General features: G+C 54.5%; 1 protein-coding gene across 3 annotated transcripts; it reads right to left on the reverse strand.

Annotated features, from left to right (window-relative positions):
• Positions 1-1,135: 1,135 nt before the first annotated feature.
• KCNH6 (potassium voltage-gated channel subfamily H member 6) lies at positions 1,136-18,802 on the reverse strand. Of its 3 annotated transcripts, XM_079798706.1 has the most exons (14): positions 18,664-18,802; positions 17,598-17,828; positions 13,839-14,000; positions 13,532-13,737; positions 12,769-13,194; positions 11,323-11,477; positions 11,078-11,163; positions 9,870-10,069; positions 9,013-9,265; positions 5,786-5,979; positions 4,193-4,277; positions 3,469-3,637; positions 2,370-2,553; positions 1,136-2,285 (listed from the first exon to the last, which is right to left on the reverse strand). In XM_079798706.1, exons 1-14 carry the CDS (start codon positions 18,737-18,739, stop codon positions 1,989-1,991), a joined length of 2,724 nt encoding a protein of 907 aa, XP_079654832.1. In that variant the 5' UTR covers positions 18,740-18,802; the 3' UTR covers positions 1,136-1,988. The 3 variants fall into 3 exon arrangements, with proteins under 3 accessions (XP_079654832.1, XP_079654831.1, XP_079654830.1); XM_079798705.1 differs by having other exon boundaries at positions 11,078-11,477; XM_079798704.1 differs by having other exon boundaries at positions 3,469-3,658; positions 11,078-11,477.
• Positions 18,803-27,685: the final 8,883 nt, after the last annotated feature.

Below are 27,685 nucleotides of genomic sequence, written 5' to 3' on the forward strand. Positions count from 1 at the left end.
TTGTTATGTATCACTAAATACAGTTTTTAATAATAATGTGATTGTTATCAGACAACTCAGAAAGAATTCAAGGAACTGAGTGACACTGCTAGTATGTAACAGAGTTTTGTCCCATCCATTCATGTGAACAAGTTTTCTCTGTGCTTAAGTTTTGTGTTTTTATTAAAGGAAAGAAAAATAGGTACAAAATTGTTGCTGAACCTTGTCTTCTTTTAACAACAACAACAAAAAAGGTATTCATCCACACACGAACTAATTGAGAGGAAAGTGATACATTTCCAATAAAATTTTAATTTCTATAAAAATTTAATATATATTTATGTTGTTTTGAACAACTCTCTACTAATAAGTGTAACCCTTAAAGCCTTAGTAATAGCATAAAAATTAATCTTAAAATTTCAATGTACAGTATATATTTTCAATTTACATACCTGTTGCAAATAAATATGATTATGAATAATAAACTTTAAAGCAGGATAATAAATTATATGTAGTATAAACTGAGAAGAAGAGAATGGAATTATGAGAAAAAATAAATGATGTTAAAGAAGTGTTTGTTCTAGTGTTTTTAAAATGAAAGGTGTTGGCTCTCAAATCACTATGCTATTTGGATCAAAATGGATCCATAGCAATAAAACAGTTTATAAAGTGTCAATATATCCAACACACTGGAAATGACATCCTTTACAACTATTTAAACTTAATAATGAAATACTTCATATGTCAACTTAAAAATGTGCGAAGAGGCAAATACATTTTCAAATTCTTTTAGGGAATAATTCTTTTAGGGAGCAAAGAGGACTGAAGACCAGTGACCAGGTACTTTTTGGACAGCAGTCCATTTCAGTGGGGTAGTTAACTGCGCATATTCTCAAGCCAAACTATTTGGGTTGAAATTACATCCTTCTTTCCCTCTATTGTGGGCAAGATTCCTTTATTATTATTATTATTGTAGTATAATTTATACATAGAAGTGCACATATTCTCACAACACATGCATGTAACCAGCACCTACACCAGGAAACAGGTACCAAAAGTTCCCCTTGTGCTTGTGCAAGTTTTTTGTCTCTATTTTTGATCCCATTTCTCTAAAATGGGGAGAATAACAGTGACCCCTTAGGGTTTTTGAGAGGATTAGATAAACTAATATCTGAGGGCAGTCAGCACAGTGCGCTGAACAGGGTGACTGTTATGAAAGTGTTGGCTGTTGTCATGATTCCCAATGGCCACCAAGCCAGTACCTCTCACTCCTTCACCCCAGCCTGGCTAAGAGCTCCAAGGTTCAAGGGCTCCTGGGTCCAGCAGAGCCACCTGCAAGTCCCCAACACATAGCTCTTGGCGAGAAGGGCTTGGAGAAGACAGCTGAGATGTTGGAGTCATGGCAGAGTCAAGCACATAACCACCCTCAGGTAAGTTACACACCCAGCCCGAGGTGAAATGTGCAGACTTTATTAGCTGTGATACACTCCACCGTCCGCCAGAGTCCCAAAGGTCGTCGCAAAACCATCAGGGACTGAGCCACTGAGGGCTGGAGCCCTGTGCCCTGATGTGTCCACTACAGAGGACACCTGCATCTCCAGCCAGGACACAGGCTCTCACAGGGGGGTCTGACCAATTTTGGGTGCTGGGCTGAAAGGCAGTGGATAGTTCTGAGCCAGGAGGGGATTTCACCGGGCCCAGAGCAAGGCTCTCACACAGAAGATCAGAAACTTGTCTTTTCTTCACTGACCCCACTCCCTGTAAGCTAACTGCACACCCAAGGTGCTGGCCCCTCCTTCAGGCTTTCTATCTAAACAGAGGCCTGGAGGCTGGGACAAATCCTGAGCCTCCTCACTTCTGCCATCTTGGGTCACCTGGGTTAGCAGTTTGTAGCTACTCAGAGAGAATGGTTTTCAGAGGTCCGTCTTGGCAGCTCTCTGCCTCCCCCAAATCCTTCACTCTCACCTCACCCACCTGCAATCCCCTTATGGTGTCTTTTGTCTTGCGGTTCAGAGGCTCCAACTCCCTGCAAATCCAGGATCTGAGCCATGTCTCGGGAACTCCAGCTGCTTGGGGACAGAGCCGAGGTATTCCGGGAGGGAGGAGAAGTGGGGACCACAGACGAGTCCCTGTACCCCCAGGGGATGCAGAGGGGAGGCCAGGGATGACAGGAGCCCCTCAGGATGCTCCAGTTCAGAGGACAGTGTCAGAGTTTTGTCCATTGCCATGGCCAGCTGAGGCATCCCGGAGGAGGAGGTCCTGTGCTTCGGCGGCTCCCGTTGGTCCAAGTCACCACAGCTTGGGGCCTGAGAAGGGCAAGAAAGAAGGGGTGGGGGGAAGGAATGCAGCAGCCTCCAGGCAAGCCCCTGGGGAACACCTCACCTGCTCACCTGTGCAGGGGGCAGGCCACCCTGGGGCAGCCTCGTTCCTGGACTCTGAGTCCCCGAGGCCACAGGAAACAAGGCCAGGTCATTAGCTGAAGCTCCCAGAATGTAGCCAGTGTGGCCCTGGGGCAGGGGCTGCTGAAGGAGCTGCAGGATGCGGCTGAGGTCTGAGGACAGGCGGGATTCCAGCCTGCCAAACAGGACAGAACGCCACAGTCAGGGTCAAGATCAGGGCCAGGGTTGGGGTTAGGGTTGGCAGTTCAGGACCTGAGGACAGCTCCCAGTTTGGTAGCCTACATGCCGTTCCTGCTGCCTGGAAGGGCAGCCTGGGGCCTATTGAAGCTATTTCCTTGCTACAGTCCAGAGCCTCTGCCCAAATTCCCCTAGCACCGTGGTCGGCAAACTGCGGCTCGCGAGCCACATGCACGGCTCTTTGGCCCCTTGAGTGTGGCTCTTCCACAAAATACCACGGCCTGGGCGAGTCTATTTTGAAGAAGTGACGTTAGAAGAAGTTTAAGTTTAAAAAATTTGGCTCTCAGAAGAAATGTCAATCGTTGTACTGCTGATATTTGGCTCTGTTGACTAATGAGTTTGCCGACCACTGCCCTAGCACATCCCTGACTTTGAAAATAAGTGACCAGGTGCCGTATGCATGTCATTCGGACTTCATCAAGAAGCTTTGATATGGGTATTCTGAAAGGGCAAACTGAGGCACAGAGTGATTAAGTAACTTGCCCACACTCTTGCTGGTAAGAGGCAGAGTCAGCATTGGAACCCAGGATTGTACTGCCCCTAAGCCCCGATTCTGCCACCACAGCTTGGTTATCCACAGGCCACACCCCTTTCCCAAGGGCCCGTGAAGTTTGTTTCTGCACGAAGTTACGCCCCTCCCTCAGGAAAGCTTCCTGGACATGTTCCGGGGTTTGCTGGGACAAGCCATCTAAGGAATTGTGCGTACTGGCCTGCTGTTAAATGGGGCTGGCCATTCTGGAACTTACAGGACATCCAGTGAGGTTCCTGAACCACCAGGAGGGGGCACCCGTGCCTCACCTGCTGCCGGGCTTACTCCCCTCAGCCACCAGAACCTGGCCTGCAAGGCACTCACCTGTCCATCTGGGCCTGGAGCTGCTCTAGCCTGGGGCCCAGCTCCCGAGACCAGCAGTCTGGGTCTCCCTGAGGGTCTGAAGGGCTGTGCCTTGGCCTTTGGGGCACTTGCTGTAGCAGCTCAGGCCAGAGGCCAGATGCATCTGAGAGGCTCAGGGAAGGGGCTGCACCTGCAGGAGCCAAAGGAAAGCCTGAACTTGGTTTAGCTGGTTCTACACACTTGAGCCTATGCCCCCCCTCCCCTACCTGCAATGGGAACACAGGGCGGGAGGAGTGGCTCTTCTCACCTGCATGCCCAGGAGTATGAAGTCCTGTCTCCATAGAAGTCTGGTATCCATGACCCATAAGGCTGTAGCCCTGGGAGGGGGCCTGGGGCCCCAGCTTTGGGGGCTGGCTGGGTGGGGCATCCAGCCCTGGCCTCACTCTCCAGGAAGCTAAAGCCTAGTGGTTTCCCTGTAGCCTTGCTGTGGAACCCCAGAGGCTTGGCCCGTATTCCCCTTCTTGTGACAGCACTAGGCACCCAGCTAGCCCTCACCCAGGCTCTGAGGACATGGGGAGGACGGGGGAAAGGGCCTCCAGCGCCGAGCCTAGGGAGGGAGCCCCTCTCCACTCATCCAGGGGCTGGGGAGGCCTCTCCTAGAGGAAGCAGGGTGAAAGGACTGCGAAGGCGCAGCGGGGCGTTGGGCTGGGGGAGGCAGACACTGGTGGAGACTGGCTTTGCTCACCTGACTGGTTGTCACGGAGGAAGAAGCCTTGGTGGTCCTGATTGCCTGGAGCCTGTTGGGGTGATGACTGGAGACCCCCGTCTGCCTTGTGGGGAACAAGAGCATCAAGTAACAGGGACCAAAGCTGGGGCAGGGCCTCTTGGTTCTCCCTTGCCCCTCCCCCCAATGTCCCCTGTGGCCCCTGTGAGAAAGGGGTGACAGGTGGCTGGGCTCTCCCATAATGCTCCCGGCAGCTTTCTGCAGGCTCCCTCCTGCCTGGGTGGGCAGGGGGTGAACAGGGGCTTGGAGGCAAGCAGACCCCCAGAGTCTTGGGAAAGGCTACTTGGAGCATCCTGGTTGTTTGCGGGGGGGCTGTGGGGAGGGAGCTGTTCTTCCAGTCCTCCCTTTCCATGCTCCGGCCCTCAGCATGGCCAATGGGAGTCTCCTTGGAGGAGACTGGGCCTGGAACCCCCAGTCCAGCAGGTGCCCTCAGCAACACCCTCGGCAGCCCACCCTTCTGGTACCTCCACTTAGGGCCACCCTAGGGGGCTGCAGATGCGCATGGAGACCACATCATTCTTGCCCTGGTATCCAGCCACTGAGCACTTGGGCCAGCTCTTAGTGGCTGGGGCCCCCAAGGCAGGGCCCTTACAAGGTATCTCCTGGACAGATCAGATGGGAAGGGGAGAGGCTGGGGAGAGGGGGAACAGCAGAGGGCACTGGGTGGGGCGGGCTGTCCTAGTAAGAAAACCTGTCTCAGCACTATACCCTCATCCTGGGCCAGCAGAGCCCCGCCTCCTGAGGCTGGGGTGTTATGTTGGGGGAAAAGGGGCTCAGAGCTGGGGCCTCAGCCACTGTTGCCCCTATCAAGCATGCCTGCCACCTCCTTCCCACTAGCTGATTCCAGACCCCTGCCTCCATGCAGCCTTGTCTGGCCATCCCACTCCTTGGCAACCCTGGGCTCCACAGAAATTTGGTCTCCCTGCGCACCCTCGTGACTTCCTTGGTTATTGAACCTCGCAGCTCTTTATTTTCCTGGCTTGTTTAATCTCCTCCACTGAGTGATAAGCTTGAGAGGAGCAACAGCTCTCTCACTCTTTACACCCCAGGACCTTGCACCAGGAGCCCCTGGCCAGCACACACCCTCCCTTTCAGCCTGGTACAATGGGTGGGCAAAGCCTGGGCTCGGGAGTGGCACAAACCTGACTCCACCGTTTGGCTCTGCCATTGACTATGTGTATGGCTTACTGAGGGGCTGAATGGCTTTGGTCAATGTATCCTCTCTGGCCCTCAGTTTCCTCATCTGGGAAATGGGGATAATAACAGCATTTGCAAGAAAAAGGATTAAATGAGATAATGTAAAAGAAGCCCAACGCTTCACACATAGTAGGTGCTCAATCATTGGGAGCTATCATCATATTTAGCATTATGCAGGCCATAGTGGACACAGAAGAAACTATGGTAAAGAACACAGCGTGGGTTGAAAGAAAAGGAGGTATTCAGATGGGTCCCCCAGGCCGAGCAGGCCAAGCTCTCAGCAGGCTGCCTGGGCATTATCTGTTACCAACTGGCCAAGGGCCACCCCCCACCCTGGCCCACCCAGCCCAGACTCACGTCCCGAAGGTTGAAGGTGACTTCCAGCTTACTCCAGAAGCTGTCCGCGAAGGCAGGGTACATGTCCAGCACCTCCAGCAGGTCTGCCCGCTGGATCTTGTGCAGGTCGCAGTAGGTCAGGGCCCGCACATCGGCACTGGATTTGCCCGGCTGGGCGTGGAGGTTAACAGGCTCCCCAAAGATGTCATTCTTTCCTGCCAGCCAGAGGGGCGGGGGTTTCTCTAGGATCTGGCTCCAGGCTCTCTTCTAAGGACCTTTCCTGAGGGCCCCTTGTCCATGACCTCTCTCTCACCCCAGGGATTCTGCCAGGGGGGTCTGGTGCTCAGGATCAAGCTCTGGGGACAAGGCTGGATGTCCTGGCCGGGGATGAGGAGGGCGCCCTTACCTTGTCCTTTGAGCTCTGCAGAGAACCACCCTACCTTCCAGAATGTGGGTGCTTCAGCTGTCTCTGGACCCTCCGGGCCACCCTCTATCAGAATCCCCCCTCCTAGTTCCACATGCTTTGGGACTGCCCCTACCCCCGCCCTGGGGTCAGCGGGCAGTAAAGGACACTAAGGCTCCCTGCTCAACCTCCTCCCCTCTCCGCAGCTGGCTGCAGTGATGTTGGAGCGCAGGGAATCCAAGGCCAGGAGCACCTGGCCCCCCAGTGCAGGGCCCGGTGCTTCTGTCTCTGTGTTCCCACTCCCCATTGTGGGGCCAGGTAACCAACATGACACTGGCAGAGGAAGCCTGGGAGTCACTTCCCCTCTTTGGACCCAGTGTCCACATCTCTAAAATGGCTATAACCAAATCTCCCTTGTCTACCCCACTGGGCTGTCCAGAGGAGCAGATGTGATGCTTGAGAAAGTACCTTGAATAGTAAAAGGCACCAGACATGTGATTTCAAGGCATTGGTATTGACAGATGTCACAGGGAGGATATGCACTGACATTGGGGCATGTGATGAGGGTAGTGGGCCCTCCTGGGGTCAGGTATATGCTGGCCACAGGATGTAAACATGAATAAGATGCTGTCCCACCCTAACATCCCTGTGAAATAGGCCCATCTGCAAGCAACTAGTTTACAGAATGATCTTTGACCTTAGAACAGGGAAGAACCAAGAGCGACAGGGCCATAGAAGAGGGAGGGGCTCATTCTACTAGGAGTGGTTGGGAGCAGGGAGGAGGGGGGCTTACAGAGGAACTGAAGTGGGGGCTGGGTGGTGAGAATTGACGAGGACTGGGCTCCAAGGAGAAAGGCAATCTGGTAGAAAAACAGTGTGGTCAGGGCTACAGTCAGGGCTGGGGGGCTGAGAGCCCAGGGCGGGGTGCTGATTGCTTTGATGTCTGAGCTCCCGGCAGGAAAGTCCAGCCCCCCCAGTCTGGTCATGCTGTAACCAGGGTCACAGACAATGATGGATGGAGGCCAGGACATGTCCCCCAAGAGAACAAGATCAAAGGTCATCCACAAAAGAGGGGGCTGAGGCCTAACGATGGAAGGAATTTGCCAGGATTACATATGAAACCCAGGATCTTGAAATCTGGGCAACATTATAAAGCGATGGTTTTCTAGTAGATGAAGGATTATGTTCTCAAGTCCATTTCCACTCCGGACAAAATGGGATTTCATGCCTCTGGCTGAAACTTAAATTGGACTGGCTTCTTAATTATTAAAAATAATTATTTTCCCTCCCACACGAATGGTGCTTCTAAAATAGGCTGGCAGTGAGGGGAGGTCTCAGAGAGGAGCCCGTGCTCAAGCTCAGCCTGGAAGAGTGCCCAGAGTCTGCCAGGCAGGGGTGCAAGGTAGGTGCTCCAAGAGGAGTTGCAGCCCTTGCAAAGGCAGGGATGTGTGACAGACAGGCAGGTTTAGAGAGTGATACGTAGTTTGTATGGCTGGAACCGGAAGTCCCAGGGGGCGGGTGGCAGGACGTAGGGTAGTTAGACTGGGGAAGACTATGCCCACAGGTATTCACTCTTGTCCTGTGAGCCATGGGGGCCCATGGAAGGTTTTGAACAGAAGAGGAGTATGCACAGATGTGAATTCCAGGTCACTGGCAGAAGGTGGAAGATGGCGTATGGGAGTAGACCAGATGCAGGAACCTGGGGAAGGAGCTCCTGACACCTGTCCAGGAAGGACACTATGAGGGCTAGACCCAGGCAGGGACAAGGAGACCCGTGTGGGACAGAGAGGGAGACAGAAGGGGCTCTGTGGCGACCTGGATGATATGGGGCAGGAAGGTCTCTGGCTGAGGCAATGGGTGGTTCGCAGTGATGGCGATGCCAAAGGAGCTGCTTCTGAGGGCAGATGGAGATTTCAGGTTGAGATATGTTGTTCGGTCTGCCTCCGGAATAGAAGGGTGGCCGTGCCCAGGAGGGAATGGAATATTCTGGTCTAAGGAGAGATTGGGGCTAGGACAGAGTTCTGGGAGTGCTTGTGGCACAGATGGAGGCTGAGACCCTGGGAGCAAGGAGCTGGCCCAGGTGAGAGTGTAGGCTGAGAAGAGACCAGAGCCCCACGCCTGGTGGACACCAGCTGAGGGCAGACCAGAGGGGGAAGGAGTGGGCACAGGGGGCCTGACCGTGTGTGTGTGTGTGTGTGTGTGTGTGTGTGTGTGTGTGTGTGTGTGTGTTGGAGGAGGGCCGGGCCCTGGAGACCAAGGGAGGGCCAGGCTGACATCCTGGGCAGGGACTTGGGGGGGCTGAAGTTGGGGGAGGGGAGGCGAGGAAGATGAGAAAGAGAGAACCTGTGAGGCTCGGAAACGTGAAGTGACCTGCCCAAGGTCACACTGGCACAGCTGGTAACGGGCAGAGGCTGCATGTGCCCCACATCTGTCCCCTACCCAGTGCTCATATCCTTCCTCCAAAGCCCAGCCTTCCCTGTAGTTGTGCTGACTGACACCGAAGACCCCCTCCACCCATGACAAACCCTCACGCTCTCACCCTGTGCTCCCCCACAGCGAAAGACGGTAGGAGCCTGCCCGCCTGGACTTCTGAGTCAGGCATACTGCCCTGGAATCCCTGCTTGGCCACGTACCAGCATGCTCTCTCTGAGCCTCAACTTCCCTACGAGGAAAGTGGACCTATGGCAGAGGTTTGTTTGAAGGATTCAGTGAGCCGGGGTTAAAGCTCTCTGGCACACGCTCAGCACATGCAGGTCATACAAGGTGCCACCACCATCACCAGTAATGGAGTGGTCCAGGCAGGACACCTCCAGTCCCCCCACCCCACCCTCCCCGCCTGACCCACCTAGGATGGCCACGACCACGTCCTGGCGCAGGATCTCGATGGAGCCGCGGGAGATGAAGTAGAGTGTGGAGAGCACGTCCCCGAAGTGCACCAGCGTGTCCCCAGGCGGCGCGTGTGTCGTCTTGAACTTGACGGCGAGCGCGCGCAGGCACCCCTTGCTGGCGCCGCGGAAGGCGGGGCAGTGCTGCAGCAGCGCCCGGTGTAGGTGCAGACAGATGTCGGCCTGCAGGCACTCGGGGAAGCCCTTCAGCACCTGCGAGGCGAGGTGGGAGGGGTGGGGCTGAGGGAGCGGGCAGGGAAGGCTTTGGGGGGCGCCCTGAGCCTGGGACCTTGTCTTCCCCATTAGCAAGAGTGGGACTTGTCCTAGCTGGTTTGGCTCAGTGGATAGAGAGTGAGCCTGAAGGGTCCGGGTTCCATTCCTGTCAAGGGCACATGCTCGGGTTGTGGGCTCCGTCCCCAGTAGGGGGCATGCAGGAGGCAGCCTATCAATGATTCTCTCTCATCATTGATGTTTCTATCTCGTTTTTCCTCTCCCTTCCTTTCTGAAATCAATAAAAGTACATATTTTTAAAAAAATAGCCCTTAGTCAGTTTGGCTCAGTGGATAAAGAGTCGACCTGAGGACTGAAGGGTCCCAGGTTCGATTCCGGTCAAGGGCACATGCCTGGATTGCAGCCTCACTCCCCAGTTGGGGGTGTGCAGGAGGCAGCTGATCAATGGATATCTCTCATCATTGATGTTTCTCTCTTTCTCCCTCTTCCTTACTCTCTGAAATAAACAAAAATATTGGGGGGGAGGGGGGAAGAGTGGGACTTGAGTTGGGTCGCCCACCCCACCCGGCAGGGCGGCCGGGCTCACCGCGTTCATGTCGATGCCATTGGTGTAGGACCAGGCGTGCTGGAAGTACTCTTCCAGGCGCTGCCGCAGCGGGTTGGGGATCTGGTGGAAGCGAATGAACTCCTTGACTCGCAGCATCTGCGTGTGGTAGCGGGCAGTGCCCGAGTACAGGCGTTGGATGATGGCGGACACGTTGCCAAAGATGCTGGCATACATGAGGGCTGGGGCAGGGAGCCGGGGTTCGGGGAGTGAGCTCCTCTGCATCCCCACCAGGCCACCCCACCCCAGGGCCTGCTTCAAGCGCCTCCCTCTTCCTCTGTCCAGGACTGAGTCAGAAGTGCCCAGAACAGCACCAGGGCAGCTGGGGGACAGGGGTCCCTGGGCTCCCTGCCCTCCTCCCTCTGCCTCTTGGCATCTTCCTGGGCCCAGAGGCCAAACTCCTGAGACAAACAACTAGGGCAAATGGAATTTTTTTTAGTTCAAATTTGTTTTCTCATTCAGCTGTAAAAATATAATAAAGGGAAAACTCTTGGTCTTGTTTTCATCCTTTTTTTTTTTTCTTGCTGTTTTTGTTTTTCTGGGCTTTCACATCTCTAAATACTCTGAACATGACAACTTCATCTACGTGTAAAATCCCACAGTGCCTCTCATATTCCTGGACCAGGTGTCTTGGGAAGCCGGCAGCACAGTGCAGAGCCTGAGCACACACAGCCCCGGGAAGGGCCCCCAGGACTGGAACTGGGTCTCTGTGCATCCCCTGGCAGGTGTGAGGACCTTTGGTTTCTTGATCTGTAAATTGGGTTCATCATATGGCCCTTATGTGGGGAGTGATTGGGATGGAATGTGGGCCTTTGATAAGCACTTAGAAAAGTGCCTGGCAGGTCCGGCTTCATAGGCATGTGACCTGTGCTAAGAAGGGCCCCCCACATTTGGTTTAATTTCCTGCTGTCGTTGTCTTGAAATCTTAATGTTTTTTAAGGAAAGGCTCTCCCTTTTCATTTTGCACTGGGCCCTTGCAAATGAGGTAGCTGCTCCTGGGTCCTGGCACATGGCAAGGGCTGCAGGGTGTTAAATGCTGTGTATACTTGGTGCATACATGCACCGTTTCATTGTGCTGTCTGCTTAGGACCCGCTTATCACACACATTATTACTCTGTGCTGTTACGTCTCACCACAAAACTAAAAACCGACCTCTATGGGAAGGGCCCGGGGCAGGAGGTGGCACTCACAGCCGATGAGCATGACGCAGATGGAGAAGACCTTCTCTGAGTTGGTGTTGGGGGAGACGTTGCCGAAGCCCACGCTGGTGAGGCTGCTGAAGGTGAAGTAGAGGGCAGTGACATACTTGTCCTGCACCGAGGGGCCTGAGGCAGGGTCGCTGCCATTGTAGCGCTTGCCGAGCTGCACGCCCAGGCTGTCCAGCCAGCCGATCTTGGGCTCCAGGTAGGGCCGCTCCACGTTGCCGATGGCGTACCAGATGCAGGCCAGCCAGTGCGCGATGAGGGCAAAGATGCACATGAGCAGGAAGAGCACGGCTGCCCCGTACTCGGAGTAGCGGTCCAGCTTCCTGGCCACGCGCACCAGCCGCAGCAGCCGAGCGGTCTTCAGCAGCCCAATCAGGGTTGTGGTCTGGAGGGGCAGGGAGGGGGCCATGGGGCTAGCGGTCAGCCCTTGAAAGTCTGCACTCAGGACCGCATTTGTTTACTCGTGCATGTGGTCACGTAGTCATTCAACAAACACTCATGAAAAACCTGCTCGGGGGCCAGGCTCTTGGCAGTGGGGCACAGAGTGGGACCTTAAGGAGCTCAAAGGCAGTGTTGCAGTTACTAGGACAGAAATCTAGGGAGAGCACAGAGGAAGGAGAGGTCAAGGCTGCAGGAGCAGAGCAGGGAGGCTACACAGATAAGGTGACACATGAGCTGAGTCTTGAGGGATGAGGCTGGGCCACCAGGCAGATAGGAGGGAGAGGGCATTCCAGGCTCAGGGAGCAGCAAGAGCAAAGGCCTAGAAGTGTGAAATGGCACCGCCCACGTGGAAAGGCTGCAGCCGGGAGCTTCTGAGGAAGATGGCAGAGGATTGAGAAATGAGCCTGGAAGATGGGCAAGGGCTGTTCCTGTGGGCCCGAGGTTCCAGAAGGAGACTGGCTTTTATCCCAAGCCCCTGGGTAGCCACTTGCGGCTCTGAGGACAGGGCCAGATAAGTAACAGGGTCATCTGAGTGATCTGAAACTCTCTCTGGCTTCTTGGTGGAAGGTGTATGGCTGGCAGGGGTGGGGCTGGGGCAGACATGGGTGAGAAAGCCACTCAGTGTCCAGGCAGGGGCTGTGGGTGGAGAGGAGGGGAGAGGATTTTGGGGAAGATTTTCTGGGAATGGGTGGGCGTGGGAGCAGGGAGTCATGAGGGGCAGCCCCTGCTGCACAGGCTGGGGTGATTGGGGGAGGGGGGGTGACCGGAACACAAGAGGCAGAGCTCATTGGAGTGGAAAGCTGATGCCAAAGAGGTGGGGGAAAGGACATAGTGGGACTAGAAGCTCTAAGAAAAGCATGAAAATGCCCTCACAGCAGCTATGGGAAGTGGAGCTGGCACAGTGGAGGGGTTCAGGGGTGAGAAGGGGTCAGGCTGCATTAAGGAGCAGCTTGCATATTCCCTTTATAACTCCAAGGTGAGTGCGGTTTAGAAGTCAGCATGAGAACCCGGGACTAAAAAATGCCCATCCCAGAAGGGGCTGAATTGTGGGGCACAGGGAGGCCACCCAGGCCTGGGGCACAGCCTTGGTGGTCCTTTTCCAGGGCTGGGAGATGACAGGACATGTCTGCCCCCTTCCCACCGGCACTTGCTTTGGCAAAGGTGCCCAGTGCCAGGTGCTCTCTGCACCCAGGGCTGTGAGGCCAGGGCGGCCCCAGGGCTGCAGGTTCACTCACCTCATCAGAGCCAGTGCGGAAGATGAGCAGGTCGAAGGGGATGGCTGCCACCATGTCAATGAGGAACCAGCCCTTGAAGTAGTGGACGGCGATGCGGCGGGGGTGGCTGACCACCTCATCGTTGGTGTTGACGTAGGTGGTGCGGAAGTTGATGACAATGTCCACGACAAACATGATGTCCACGATGAGGTCCACCACGGTGAGTGGACTGCAGGTGTAGCTGCAGTCCCCGCGCTGAGACTCATCCTGGTCGCTGAGCAGGAAGGCGGCTGAGTAGGGTGTGAAGACGGCTGTGTAGATGACCAGCAGCAGGATGAGCCAGTCCCACACGGCCTTGAAGGGGCTGTAGTGCAGGAGGGTCCCGCGGTGGATGCGTGGCGCCTGCAACTTATACTCTGGCAGCACGTCTGCACCCAGGGACAGGACCTGGGGTGGGGGCCATGGGTTGGTCAGTGGGGCGGCTGCTGCTGGTGAGATGGGTCTGGGGACGGTGAAGATGTAGGGGTGACGCCTGAGAAGGGCCCGTGGAGCCTGGACCAGTGAAGGCCTTCCCTGGGGCCAGCTCCTTCCAGGGAAAGAGCCAAATTTGAGGTGTGTCGCTAGTCTGGGGCCTGGGTAGGTCCTGAGTACCAGGCAACCTTGACTACTTCTCATAAATCCTAGGTGGGGGTTGATTATTACATGCAGCTGAGCCCTCTCCACTCTGCCCCTCCCACCCTCAAGGCCCAGCACAGCCCAGTCTGCCTTGCCCTGCAGGCCAAACCTGGGTGACCTTCTCCGTGACATTCTGGGTCCGTTCCACCACCTTGTGGGGCGCGATGATCTCAATTTCCGTGGTGGAGCCGGAGCGGTGCTTCTCCAGGTTGAACTCCACAAAGTTGAGTGTGAACTGCGGAATCTGGCTGATGGTCCTGTACTTGACCCTGCCCGTGCCAGGCCCCTGTGTACCGGGCCTGCCGTGAGAGCCCTCTGAAAGCAGGGCCAGGGTCAGAGCAGCCAGGGTCAGGGGCCAGCTGCTCTACTTGGTGCCCCCACTCACCCCTCCCTCCACCACCTGCACCCCTCCTCACCGGAGCCCAGGAAGCTCTGGGACAACAGGCGCTGGGACAGGCTGCGGCTCCCGCTCTTGGCCAGGAGCTGGGCCAGATCCTCGAAGTTGAGGATGAACATGATGACGGCCCCGTCCTCATTCTTCACGGGCACCACGTCCACCAGGCAGCGGAAACTGGAGGCTGCAAACACCATGGGGGTGTCACTGAAGGAGTCCTCTCCTGCAGGGACCTGGCCAGGGGAAGCTGGGAAGGGGACTGGGTGAAAGTAAAATTAAGGGCAGCCACAGGGTGAGGAGGCCTAGATGCGGGTTGGTGATGCTACAGGGCAGAGGTGGGGAGAGCAGCTAAGCTGCTGATTATGAGATAATGTAGCATCAGGTCCAAGTCTGTGCTCAGGCCTCTGCTCAGGGCTTAACCTTGAGGTTTGCTTCTGCTGTAATTAAAGCGGAGCAGATGGGGGTAGATTAAGTGGGGAGGTGGGTCGGGCATTCTACCCCATGAAGCTCTGGCTGGCCCTGGGTTCAGCTCCCATGTTCCCAGCCCACAAAGCTGACACTGGAAGGATCTTATCATTGACTGAGCTGGTTGGCACACAGTCTCCGTGGTGGAGCCCAGTGGGTCTTTGTGGGGAGGCAGAGACCCCAATTCTGCAGATGAGAGCCTGGGTTCTGAAAAACTGACCTGCTGGGGCTGGGAGGAGACATGGAGCAGGGATCCCTGAACTCTCAGTACACAACAGCTTGGAGAGGGGAGGGGCTTGTCTGGGATGGGGATGCTTGAGTGAAGGCCAGGCTGCTGCTCCAGGCCTGGAAGGGGAGCAGAGCTTCAAGGCAGAGGCGTAGGGACTGGGGTGCGGGCAGGGCAGTGAATGGCCTGGGGTCTGGAGAAGGAGAGAGATGGAAGTCCGGGGACAGGACAGGCCCCTCCTGCCACTCTCTCTACCCTTTTGGGCAGCCCAGCCCCAGCCGTTTGCCTCACTGTTCCTTATTTTGCTATAGGGTCTTGCTCCCCTGCCTCCGTAGGTGGATGGAACAGAACAAGCTAAAATTGCCTTTGGGCTGGGTGAGTGGGTGGACACCCCGCGAGCCTGCTCTCCATAGTACCTGGTGGTCCTATGTCCTGCAACTCAAACCATTGGGGGTGTCAGGCCCAAAGGGCAGGATTCTAAAGGGCAGGGGCCTCAGGTAAACATGCAAGTCAGAAGGCAGAGCTGCCAGGTTTGGGTCTGTCTCATTTGCCAGCGGCCAGCACCTGTCCCAGGTGTTGTTTGTTCATTGAGCGAATGAATGCATATGTAAATGTGAGAGGGTGGGAGGTTGGCTGGCAGGAATATTGCTAGAATCACTCTTCTCCTGGCTCCCCATTCAGCGCTCACTTCCCTTGGTATCTCCTCACAGCCATCAGCACCGGGTACAGCTGAGCTGTCTCCATCCTCCCTCCCACGTTCCTCCCTGGAAGCAGGAATCTCCTGGATCAGATTCCCAGACTCCCAGGCACCAGGCAGTCATCTGCCAGCTGCTGCACTGGGCCCCAGGGGAGACATCCACACCAAGCAGAGGCCACCCACCTGCCTCTGTGACCCACTCCTGGGGCCTCAGTGCTGTGGGCCTGCTTCCCGGGCAGGGCCTGGCACTCTCGTCAGCCCAGGGCATGTGAGTCATGGGCACTGAGAGGAAGTCAGCATTAGGATGCCCTTCCGCAGGATTGTAAGATGTATGTTAATCTGATATTTAAAAAGGGTCATGTGGTCAGGGTGGACCATAAGGTAAACAAATCATCCAAGAACCACATCCTTCCTTTGGGCTAATGCAGGCTGAGAAACTCCCTTTTCTGGGCTCCCTTTTCAGGCCAATTTCAGGCACATCCAGGTGGTCAAAGGCTTGGACTACAGGACAGGAAAGGGCTTGCAGTAGGGGTGGGAGTAGACTGGCATTTGGGGGCATCAGGTATGTAATTTTCCATTTTCACCGGGGTCCGCTTTCATGGGTGTAAGTGTGAACGTGAATATGTGGGTGAGTGCATGCCAGGGTCCCTTCTGATATAGGTGGAGGGTTCCGAAGACCTAAGTTCTAACCTCAGAGGGCCAAAGCCTGGCCTTGACCTCTGCCCCTGCCCAGTCACATGCAGAGTGCCGAGGAGACCCTAAGAATCCTGATCTGACTTCTCCAGGTGTCTAGAATCAGCCCTCACCCCTCTGGGGCCAAGGTAGAGCTCTGGGGTCAAGGAGAGGGACAAAGAAGGACCTGTTGTTCCCCCTCATTTCCTACTGTCCCATCCTGTTCTTTCAGGACCCTTCGCACTCCCCTGACTGTCACCTCCTCCCTGCAATGATATGAGGAGGTGAGATCACAGCTTTTTAAAATATTCTGACTTCATTAACCCCGTGAGTGCCGCCACACCAAGCCAGATTCTTCCTAATCACCTAATCTCTACCTCTGCATTCACTTGGGTGGCAACTGCAGGAGACAGCCACAGGGACAGCCAGGACCTGCCCAAGAAGCACCCTACACACACACACATGCATGCACTCACACACGTGTTCACGTTCACGCTTACACCCATGCTACACACACACACACACCTGGCCCCTGGAACTTAAGCTTCAGCCCTGCTCAGTTCCCATCCAGAGGTGCCTGACCTGTGTCTGCACTCAGATGGCCCTCATGACTCTCCCCAAAGTCCTGCCTCTGAGCACAGAGGCAGTTGGGGTCCTTTCTCCCCTCTTGGGATTACTCAGAACAGAGATATCTCTAGGAAAGAATCTGAAGACCTGGAATCCAGCCCCACGTTGGACCCCAGCAGCAGGATTCTTGTCAAGTCCCTTCTTTTTCTTAAGCCTCAGTTTCTTCATCCATGAAGTGAAAGGATTTATCTAAGCCAGTGGTTCCCAAATGTAGCAGAACATTCGAACCACCAGGGGGATTTTCCCAAATATACCTGCTTAGGCCTCACCTCACACTTCTGAGTCAGCCTCCCTCTAGGGAAGGTGTGTTTTGGAAAACAAGCCCCAGGTCATTTTGATGTAGAACCAGGTGGGGGGGGGGGGGCACGGGAAGGGGGGGCAGGCACCCATCCAGGTAATTTCAAAGGGACTTTTATGATCCTAGTTTCCCCCCTCACCCTCCTCACCCCCCCTCACCCGCCCCCATGCTTCATCCAATAGAACCTCAAAGGTCCTGGGGAAGGGTTCAAAGGCCTGCAGAGGTCTTTATCATCAGGCCCTGCCCTATGCTTCTGGTCTGCTTGCAGTAAATTTGGCAGTGACATCCCAAACTCAATGAGCCTCTAGATCAGGCCAATCTCCGGACCTTCTCTTTCCAAGGAGCCAGGGCTGGGTGAGCCAGACCCACCCCTCTTTCCCATCCAGCAGCCACCATGCCTTACTTGGCCACAGAGGCCTTGACTCCTCCCCTAATCCCCAGAGCAGACAGAGATGAGGAAAAGTTAATTTCCATCCCAGTTGCCTGACAGCTGGGGCTGACAGTGACAGAGTGGACAGCCAGGAGACTGGGGACATGGGGAAGGGATGGTGGAGCGGGAGGCTCTGCCCAGAACTAGGACCAGTCAGTGGCTCAGCCTGATGTCCTGTTTCTGAAAAAGACCTCTAAAGGCATCACATCCAAGGCCCACCACTTCCCCACACAGATGAGGAAACTGAGGCCCAGACAGGAAACAAGATTTATCCAGGCCCTTAGTCCCAGGGTCAGTGCCTGCCCCATGGCCACTCTGGCAGAACAAGACAGGGACCCAAGAACCTGTGGCCCGAGGGCACCTCACCATCCTTGCGGTAGTAGAGGATGTCCACCTTGCACTCCTCAGCCCCCAGCAGGGCCTGCGCCAGGCGGGTCATGGCGCTGCGTGGGGTGTTGGGGCCGGTGAGGAAGTCACAGGTGCACGGTCTCTGCATCACCTCCACTCGGGAGTAGCCAAAGAGTTCACAGAAGCCATCGTTGCAGTAAATGATGGCGCAATTCTCCATCTGAGCATTGGCGATCAGGAACTTTCGACCTGGGGTGGGAGGGGGAAGGGGGGAAGCCCATGGCAACCAGAATTGGGTGGCAGGGAGGGAAAGATTACAGGGACTCTTGGCAGCAGTGAGGGGGTATCTAGAAGGGGGAGCAGAGCAGAACCAGAATGAGGGAAGGTGAGGTCAGGCCTGAGGATGGTGAGAAAACCAAGGAGGCCCGAGTCATGGGGGCGCCTGAGAGTAATGGGGGGAGGGTGTCAGAAGCAGGGAGCAGAACAGTGGCCTGAGAAGTGGGGGAAGGACAGTCAGTCCTGGGGATTGTGGGAAGACCAGGGCAATAATGGGGTCAGTGAAGTGGGAGGGAGGCCTAAGGCTTCCTGGAGACAGTGGAGAGGGTCAGGAAGAGGGAGCAGGGGTGTGACCTGGGGGTCAGACCTGGGGGAGCTCCTAGAAAGACCAGGGGCGGGGGCGGGGGCAGGCGGTGAAAAGGAGAATGTTAAGGAAACCTCTGGAGGAAGTGTGTGTGTGTGTGTGTGTGTGTGCAGGGGCGGGTGGGGTGTAAAGAGGCGGAAGCTGGGCATTGATAGAAGGGGAAGTCAGGGCTTGGGGGGCAAGAAAATAACTCAGTGGAAGGGGGAGGGGGTGGGGTGGGCTGTGAGCTGACACTCGTGCTCCAGAAGAGAAGAGGACAGACATTGAGGTAAGTGGGGCTGCTGGGGAAGATGGTGTGGAGGGGGGACATTAAAGCAAATAATTTTGCATTCAGCATCCGGCATCCCCCACCCTGCTCCACTCAAAGTGAGCAAAGGGGTCCCACTGCTCCTGCCACGGAAGCAGAACTGCAGATCGTCCCCCCACCCCGACGCACGCACTCACTCTGGCCCTCGAACTTGCGGATGATGGTGTCCAGGTAAGTATTTTGGGGCGCGACGTGGCCCCTGCGGACCGGCATCTTCTGGCCGCGGCCTCTGCCCGGAGCCACCAGAACCTCGGCTCCCGGCGCCTACGCCTGTCCTCACTCTCAGCGGCGCCGCCCCCGAGGAGGGCCGCGGGCCTCCGTGCCCCGCCCGCCCCCCTGCAGCTACGGTACGCTACCCGCCCTGACCCGCCCCGGCCGGAGGCTCGCCGCGCCTCCTCCCCTCCGCGCCCGCCCGGGAGCTGTCCGCGCCGCGGTGCTGAAAGAAGCCGCGAGGCAGCGGCGGGGGCAACTTCTCCCGGACTCCATGGGGCAAGGGCGGGGCCATGGCTCCTAGGGGGCGGAGCTGGGCGGGAGTCCGGCTCCGGGAACCGGGCAGGGCTTCTTTGAGGACCTTATGCTCTTGTTCCGGTGGCCAGTGGCCGCAGCCCCTCTGGGAACCTCTCATGACATCAAAGGACAGTAGGGAGTTGCCTTGCTGGGGCGAGTCTCTCCAGCAGGGAAAGGCGCGGGCAGAACAGGTTGTTAGAGGCCACAGATGGTCTGGGCCAGATCCTGGCAACGGTGGTGCGGTGAGATCTCTTGCCTGCCGTTGCTGTGCCCTCCAACTGACCCCCAATGCCCATGCAGAACTCCTAGTGGCAAGCCCATCTAAGACCTGGCCCTGGGGGAATGGGGTAGGGGCACACCTGAAGGGTACAAGAAATGTGCAATTAGGTGCTTTCTTCAGAGGCCTGAGAGGCGCTTAGCATCCAGGCGCTGCTTGCGAGGAGAGCAGATTTAAAACCGCCTATTAGCAAGTAACCACTGATAAAAGTGTCTGGGTACCGATTGAAAAGGAGTACACTAGAAGAAGATGGGGTGAGGTTTATTGAAAGAGTCTTCTTAGAAAGGAGGGAGAGAAAGGGGCCACTGTTCCCTGAGCATCTTGGCAGGCTTAGAGCTTTGACGAGGGTCCAATGACCAGTTTGAGGCAGGCCTTGGAGGGCAAGCATTCAAATGGCAAAGGCTGATATTACAATCAGTGCCAAGGGGCTGAGAGAGGTGAGGTTGGAGAAAAGGGGACCTGATAAAGACCCTCAGATGGCATTTTGAACCTCTAGCTTTAATTGATGGACAACCAAGTTCTTACGTCGTTAGACATGAAGGAAATGTTTCGGTGGAATAAACTCCAACAACAAGTGGGGAAGGGAAGGTGGACAAGGAGGCTTAGTGAGGTTTTTGCTGGAATCCAGGTGAGAGGCTTGGAGTCCTGGGATGGTGTGCCTTTGCCACTCAGAGCCGCAGTGTCTGATGGGAGACTCATTGGCCGCTGTGGCTGAGGGATGGGAGAGCTGCAAATGTGGCCTCCTTGGGGGGAGAGGGCAGAGTTGTCCTAGTTGTCTCTGTGTGTGTGTGTGGGGGGGGGCAGGGTGGCTGTGGAGAAAAGGAAGGCTGTTTTTCATGGGCTCACTTCATGGGGTGCTGAATTCTGAGGAGGAACTAGGACAGTGGGACACTCATTCACTCACTCATTCAAACATTTTCCAAGTCCCCACTATGTGCCATGGTCTGTGCTGGCTACAGATGTTACACGGGGGTACAGTCCTGATAGGTGCCCTGCCCCTATAGAGCTGAAAGCTAGTAATGGGGACAAATAAGGACATTACAACTCAGCAACATAGTGACAGAGACATCAAATGAAGGTGCTGTGAAGCCTGTGGTTGAGCAAGAAGTGTGTGGGTTCAGTCAAAACTTAGGAAGACCTCTTAAAATCTGGGAAGAGGCAGGGTCCATGGAAAACTCAGACCAGTGCCTCTGTCCCCTGAGCCCCTGACTTCTTTTTTTAAAGAATATATTTTTATTGACTTCAGAGAGGAAGGGAGAGGGAGAGAGAGATAGAAACATCAATGATGAGAGGGAATCATTGATCGACTGCCTCCTGCACTCGAGCCTGCAACTCAGGCTCTGGGAATCAAACTGTGACCTCTGGTTCATAGGTCAGCGCTCAACCACTAAGCCATGCAGGCCAGGCAGCCCCTGACTTCTTAATCTAGAGAAAGCCAGTCTCATCTTTTGGCCACCCTCCCACCAGCTCAACTGTGGTCCTGGTGCCTCCTCTCTGTGATGCTACTTCCCCGCAAGGCTCCCTAATCTCTGGAGGAACTGATTCTCAGCCTCCCCAGGAGCCCCTGGGGCCTCAGTCCAAACTCAGTTTGTCTCCATAGCACGCAGGCCCAGGCTGGAAAGAAAGGGCTACAGGGGCAAGAGCAGAGGCCTTCTTTTTCTCTCCCCAGGCTTGTCCCTAGAGTCCTCCAACAGCATTCCCTCCCTGTTGTCCCCTCCTCCATTGAGTCTGGAAAGGTGCTGTTTGCCCTGTGCTCAGTCCCCGGGGCAACAGACCAGGCAGCAGGTGTGTGTGTCCAACAAGGCCATCTCTGAAACCGAGTGGCTGGAGATGAGCTTTGTTTAAATATTCAAGAAGTCAATCATTAATCAAGCATGGCTTGATGCCCAGCTACCCACTGGCTCCATTTGGGAGGGCTTGGACTGGGGCAGGGAGGGCCGTGGGCATTTTATGAGGCTACTTGCATCTCAGACGGCTGACAAGTAGCTTTGGGGGAGCTAGATAATGCAGCCCAACACAGGGCAGGCCAGAGGATCAGCAGAAAGATGTGCTGGCCAGTATACAGAGCACAGTGCTCGTGAACTGGGCACCAAGGATTTGTACAGGAATGTCTGACTCTGCAGAAGAGGAGATGGGCACAGATAGGGTTACGTACCCTATGGTGCTCAGCAGTGGCTCCCTGCAGGGGTCAGGAGAAAAGATGCCACCCTGGGCTCCGATGCCAGACTGGCATCTAGCTGGACAGCGCACAAGGAAGCAACTGGGGCATGGGCTGGGGCGTGGGCTATGGGCTTGGCTGAGGCGGCAGCAGGTGTAGGCAGGGTCAGGCAGCAGCAGTGCTGTGCTCGTTCAAGCCAGATCATAGATGGACTAGGGGTTAGGGCTGGGTTAGGGTAGGAGCTGGCGCAGGGCAGGCTAGACCATTGAGAATCTGCCTATTTAGAAAATCCTTCGGGGGGAGTGGAGGACAAGAGGTTTGACCCAAAGCCCAGCTGATGGCCCACGTGGGCAGCATCTGAGACTTGCAAAGGTGGGAAATTGGGTGTTGCCCGGAGCTCTCAACTCTAAGCTGGCAGCAACAGGCCCCATGGACCAGGTCAAGCCCATCATGGCTGGCTGGATGAGGCAGGGGGACTTTGGAAATTTGGATCAAGTCCCTTTAGACCCTCCATCCCCAGCAGAACTAGAACAGAGACTGGCTCAGGGCAAATACATTTAGGAAGATGAGTCAAAAATACCAAAATCAAGTTTTAAGATATATTAGGCAAAAGAGCAGCCAAGAATCTTGCCCTGCCCTAGCCAGTTTTGCTCAATGGATAGAACGTCGGCCTGTGGACTGATGGGTCCCGGGTTTGATTCTGGTCAAGGGCACAAGCCTGGGTTGCGGGCTCGGTCCCTGGTAAGGGGCATGCAGGAGGCAACTGATCAATGATTCGCTCTCATCATTGATATTTCTCTCTCTCTCCCTCTCCCTTCCTCTATGAAATCAATTAATATATATATATATATATATATATATATATATATATATATATATATATATATATATATGGTGGCAGTGTTATCTCCATTAAAAAAAAAAAGAAATCTTGCCCTAATTCTTCTCTCATGCAAACATTCACCTACTCCTCCCTCCACAGCCCATATTCCACTCTGCTATCATCTTTCCTCCTCAAAGCACATGACATCCATTTTTCTCAGAGACCTCTCCTCTGCCCTCTGCCCAGAAAAATGGTGTTTAAAATCCTAAACCTGGAAATCAGGGTCTTCCCTGAGCAGGAGTCTGGACAATCATGCATGAGGACTAGAGAGCAGTGGATCAGCAAAGAGTGGCAAGGCCTCTACGTGCTTGGGTGCCAAGTCTGACCCTGGGAGCCTTGTGTGCCCTGGGTGGAGTAGAGGAGGGAAGTGGTGAGAATGATTGAGTCAAATGTGCCACCAATCGAGTGGGATGAAGGCTCAGAATTAAAAGTGAGTTGATGTGTTGAAAACAAATGGCTGCTACTTTTTGCATTACTGTTTTTGGGAACAGAGATCTCTCCTTGGTCCCCTGGCATCTCTTCGCCCTCTTTGCATGTTCACCAAAGCACTTCCCTACTGCACCAGCTCCTTTCTTGTATTATGGTTACTGATTTATCCTGTGGCCCGTTGCCCCCTGCTGGCTGCCGAGCAGGCTGGTGGGCATAGGCACAAGTAAATGTTGGCTGAATGAATGAATGACGGGCAGTCAGAGACATGAATGCAGACAGCAGAGAAGCTCTTTCTGTTCCGTGCATTCAGAAAAGCTCCAACCTGGCCAATTGACCGGAATAAACCCCTGTAGTGTGAAAAGATGGAAAAGCAAATAGACTAGGAAGACAATAGGCGAGCAAGGTGCACCCCTGCTGGGGAGCGAAGTCAGGGTCTCAGTCCTGCAGCTCCATCTGGCCTAGTGGTTACTGACAAACTGCATGGTGGGGTCACAAATGTGCTCATTACATTTACAAAGGATGCGAAATGTGTGGCTTTGTTAATAACTCTGGGAGACAGGAATACAACTCAAGATGACCTTGACCAATTAGGGAAATGGACCTCTGAAAATTAGTTGAAAATCAATGGGGAAAAGACCATGTCAGTGGTTGGAGCGCTGGTCTTGAAACCAGTAGACCCAGGTTTAACCTCACCAGACCTGTATCCTCTGACTGATGGGAACAGCAGTGGCCATGAAGTCCCAGTCAGCAGCCAAAGCTCCGGTGGAGGTTCCCCCTGCAGGATGGCCCTCGGATACTGTGAGGACTCTCCTCCTCAGCCTCTGAAACAACCCTTGCCTCCCTCTCTCCTGCCCTCCCCTCGGGGACAGCACAGGTGCCTTAGAATATTTCTCTGTCCTCCACACAGGATCTGATATAAAAGCCCGAGGGGTTCCAGGGCAGGCCCTCGGAAGGCTTGGGACCTGATGGTAAGAGATGGGAGGGGATGCAGGGGGACATCTGGATTAGGGCCTTCTTGGGAGTCCTTGGATGGTTCTCATGTCCCCAACCTCCAACTCCCCAAGCTGGTCCTGCTGGCAGGGCCCAGACCTTTACCGTATGTAGGGCACATTGGCAGAGATGTGGAAAATCCGGCACCGGATCAAATTCATCCTCTGTTCGAGGGATGGGGACACTGGCCCTGGTACTTCGACCTGGGGGAGAAAACAGGGGATGCTGCCTGGTAGGGTTCTCAGCTATCAAAACTGGACCCAGCATGCAGAGGACACAATGCATTTTTACTTATTAAATAAATGAGTTGCAAACACATGGGACTGGGAATCAGAATAAAATAATAACAGCAGTTAACACTGACGGAGCACGGCCTCTATGCTAGGCAACACTGACCCTATTCTGGGGACACAGGAGGGAACCAGCCAGGCAAGGTCCCTACCTGCATCCTAATGATGGGGCCAGTTTAGACCTGTCAACAAGGTCATTTCATCTAGCAAGCAGTACCAAGAATACAGTCACATACCTGTGGCATAACACTGTCTCATTCTACAGACAAGGAAACCACGATTTAGAGGTCAGAGAATTGGTGGCAGGACTTGGAACTAGTCACTGACAGATCCTAATCTCTTTCAGGCTCAGGGTTGGTTTTGCACGTCCAAGCTGTGTGACAGTGACTAATTGTCACTGAACCTTGTTGTAAAACGGGGGTGGGGGTGGGGTGGGGGGGTGTCTGTAAAATGTGGATAAAATGACCAATCCCTGGGATGAGACAAAGTCTACGAAAAGGCTCATTGTTTTATTGTTGGCTCACTAGCACCTCTGGATCATCCGTTGAGCTTGACAGAGAGTTGGGAGACTCCTCTCCCAGGTGACAGGGTTTTGATCAAGGCCTGGAGAGTTGCCACCCCTCTCCCTCAGCCCCTAGTCTGCATCATTCAGGGGGTAGTAGGTATGTCCACAGAAGAAAAAGGGCCCCTTCAGGTGCTTCCAATAGCTGGTGAGATGTGCCCTTGGAAAGGTACAAGGTCAAGATTCTGCCAACCCCACTGGTGAGATTTTGGGGCAGGGGTGGGAGGGTGAAAGGACAAAGGATTGAGTGCCCAGCTCTGCCAGCCCAGGGCTGCTGTGTGACCGTGAGGCGCATGTTCTTCCTCTATGAATGGCTATGGGTTGTAAAGGTTCAAATAAACACAAGGCCTGTGCAGAGCTAGCAGGCCCTTCATAGTCGCCCCAAACCAAGCTGTGGCCAGCAAACTTGAGCCATGGGCCAGCCCCACTAGATGGTTGAGGCATCTTCCCACCAGCCTGTGCTTCCTTCCTCCCCAGAGGATGCTTTGACCCTGCCCTGCCAACCTCGCTCCTGCCCTGGTTCCCCACCGGCCAGCCCATCAACCCCTGGGGTGGGGAGCAGGTGCCTGGAGGCCTGGGGATTCCACTCAGCACCTCCTGGAGCTTGTCTGGCAGGGCTGCCTTGCCTTTGTTCCGCAGCTTACTCAGCATGCGCATCACGGTTGGGTCCTGGGACCTGGTGCTCTTAAACAGACAGGCCCGGGTGCCAAAGTACAGCATGTGCTGGGATCTCTTCTCCTTGTGCAGCTGGAAGGAGGGTCACCGTATTTGTCATGGGAAGTGAGGGGAGGGAGTAAGGGTCCCACATTGAGCTCCAGGGCCACAGCTCCCCAACCTTCTCCCAGGGCCCACTTTAAGGGTTCAAAATCATTGAAGATTTGGTAAGAGGGAGAAGAGAGAAAGTCTGGGTCCCTAAAGGCAAGCAGGAAATAGTTACAAGAGGGAAGCAGTGAGAGATTCTTGCCCAGAGAGTGTTTAGTGTCACCAAGAGCATGGAGACTTGGGACTTCTCTCTTTCCTGTAACTCTGGACAGGGGAGCAGAAGGTGTGGACCCCGCCCCCCCCCCTCCCACCTCCTGAGGCCCCTGAGAAGAGCAAGGGGAGAAGGGGCTGGGATGCAAGTGCTATCCCATCCCTTCTCGATTTTTCTTGGTGATGCTGGTGACGTAGTTGCAGGTGGCCTCCATGAACTGGTTCCACACAGTCTGGGCTATATGCTCATACAACTGCAGGAATGACTTTGCCACGGTCTCATTGTAGAGCTTGTATGCAGAGAAGGAAGTGGGCACTAAACTGTCCTGGGAGCGGCCTGCCCCTGTCTGGTCTCCTTGTCTGATGATCCCATGCCCCACCTGAGCTCTGTTCACCCTCGCTCCTGAGCCATGGCAAGTAGGGAAGGTCCAGGGCAAGTCCATCTTGTGTCCATGACCAAGAGAACAGCAAAGCTGGGAGGAGCTATAAGCCAGTCACGATCTGGCTCCATATTGTGACATCAGGGGCTCGAGGGTCAGCCAGGGAATGTCCGAGCTGGAAAGACCCACCCACCTTCTGGTTTAACTGTCCCCATTTTACAGGTAAGGAGGCTGAGATCCACAATGGTGAACATAGGACCTAGTTCACACAGCTGGTTAGTGACAGAGCCAAGAGGGCTCTTTTTTTTTTTTTCTCTCTTTAAGAGAGGAGGGCGTGGGGGTGGGGTGGGGAGAGAGAGAGAGAGAGAGAGAGAGAGAGAGAGAGAGAGAGAGAGAAACATCTATCAGTTGCCTCCCATCTATTGGTTGCCTCTCGCATATGCCCTGACCAGGGATTGAACCTACAATCTGGGCATGCGCCTTGACTTGGAATTGAACCTGCCACCTTTTGGTGTACATCGTGACCCTGCAACCAACTGAGCCACACCAGCCAGGGCTATATATGATTCCTTCTCCAGACTCACTTTCCTCCACACCCAGACTACCTCCTCCTATGTCCCATTCATTCACCCTCCTCAGCCCAGCGTACCCACAGCCTCACACCCCTTCACACAAGCGGACATTATTACCAGAGAAACTGACCAAACAGCCTCCAATTATGACCTGTTCTAATAAAAATGTATTTAAAACATAACAGAAAAATCAGTGGCACTTCTGGTTAAACTGACTAAACTCTCAGGGAGATCCGTCCTCCTGCTTCAGTGGTTAATAAAACATAGTATTTTTTTGTTAACTCTAGTCACCATGTGTACATTATTACATCCCAGGACTTATAACAAGAAGTTTAGGCCTTTTGACCACCTTCACCCATTTCACCCCCCCTCCCAGCTTCCACTTCTGGCAACTCCAATTTTTTCTCTTTATAAGTTTTTTTTTTTAAATTATCCCACATATAAGTGAAATCAGACAGTATTTGTCTTTGACTTATTTCATTTAGCACAATGCCCTCAAAGTCCATCCACATTGTTGTATATGTAGTCACATTTTCATTATCCATTCATCTGTCAAGTATGGGGGTTGGGAGGGGGTGTGGAGAAACTGTCAAGCAACCATAGCCACCTTTGACCCACGTAGGTAAAGAAAAGCCTGGTCACCCAGGAGCTGATGCCTGGCAGGCTCAGCACGGGGAAGGGCTCAGACTTGAGCCACCAGTAGTCTGAATGCTGGAATGGCCTGTCTTACTGCTGTCAACACCTCCTCTTCTGCCACCTTCCGGGTAGACTGGGCCTCCTCCCCATCACCCAAGGAGGCAGCAACAGGAGTCTGAACAATTTAAATATTTCAAAAGGCCTAGTGGATAAGGCTGGCCAGGCTGACCACAATGTTAGGTTTCTTTGCCCTCGTTCTGCAGCTCAGACCTTTGGGTGTCGAATGCTGGTGCCCTCACCCTGCCCACACACTCTCACAGGCAGCATGAACCTCTGCAGTTCAGAGAGATAGGAAAGGGGGTGATGTGACAATGATCTCTGCCTGGCAGACAAAGAGCTTTCAAAACATCAGGCTGGGGAGGGGGTAATTAAGTCTATTGATGGAGAGGCTTGGAACTATTTAGAGAATATGTTTATAAATTCCATTGCCCTAAGTAATTGTA

Source organism: Cnephaeus nilssonii (assembly GCF_951640355.1).
Source record: "Cnephaeus nilssonii genome assembly, chromosome: 19".
Taxonomy (NCBI): Eukaryota; Metazoa; Chordata; class Mammalia; order Chiroptera; family Vespertilionidae; genus Cnephaeus; species Cnephaeus nilssonii.

Excerpts from the sequence above, each read along its gene's own strand:
- KCNH6 (XM_079798704.1), bottom strand. The coding sequence starts at position 18,739 with ATGCCGGTCCGCAGGGGCCACGTCGCGCCCCAAAATACTTACCTGGAC. Across the intron at positions 9,266-9,869 it reads ATGGCATCGACATGAACGCG|GTGCTGAAGGGCTTCCCCGA; the intron begins GTGAGCCCGGCC and ends CTCGCCTCGCAG. Across the intron at positions 5,980-9,012 it reads CGTGGTCGTGGCCATCCTAG|GAAAGAATGACATCTTTGGG; the intron begins GTGGGTCAGGCG and ends TCTGGCTGGCAG.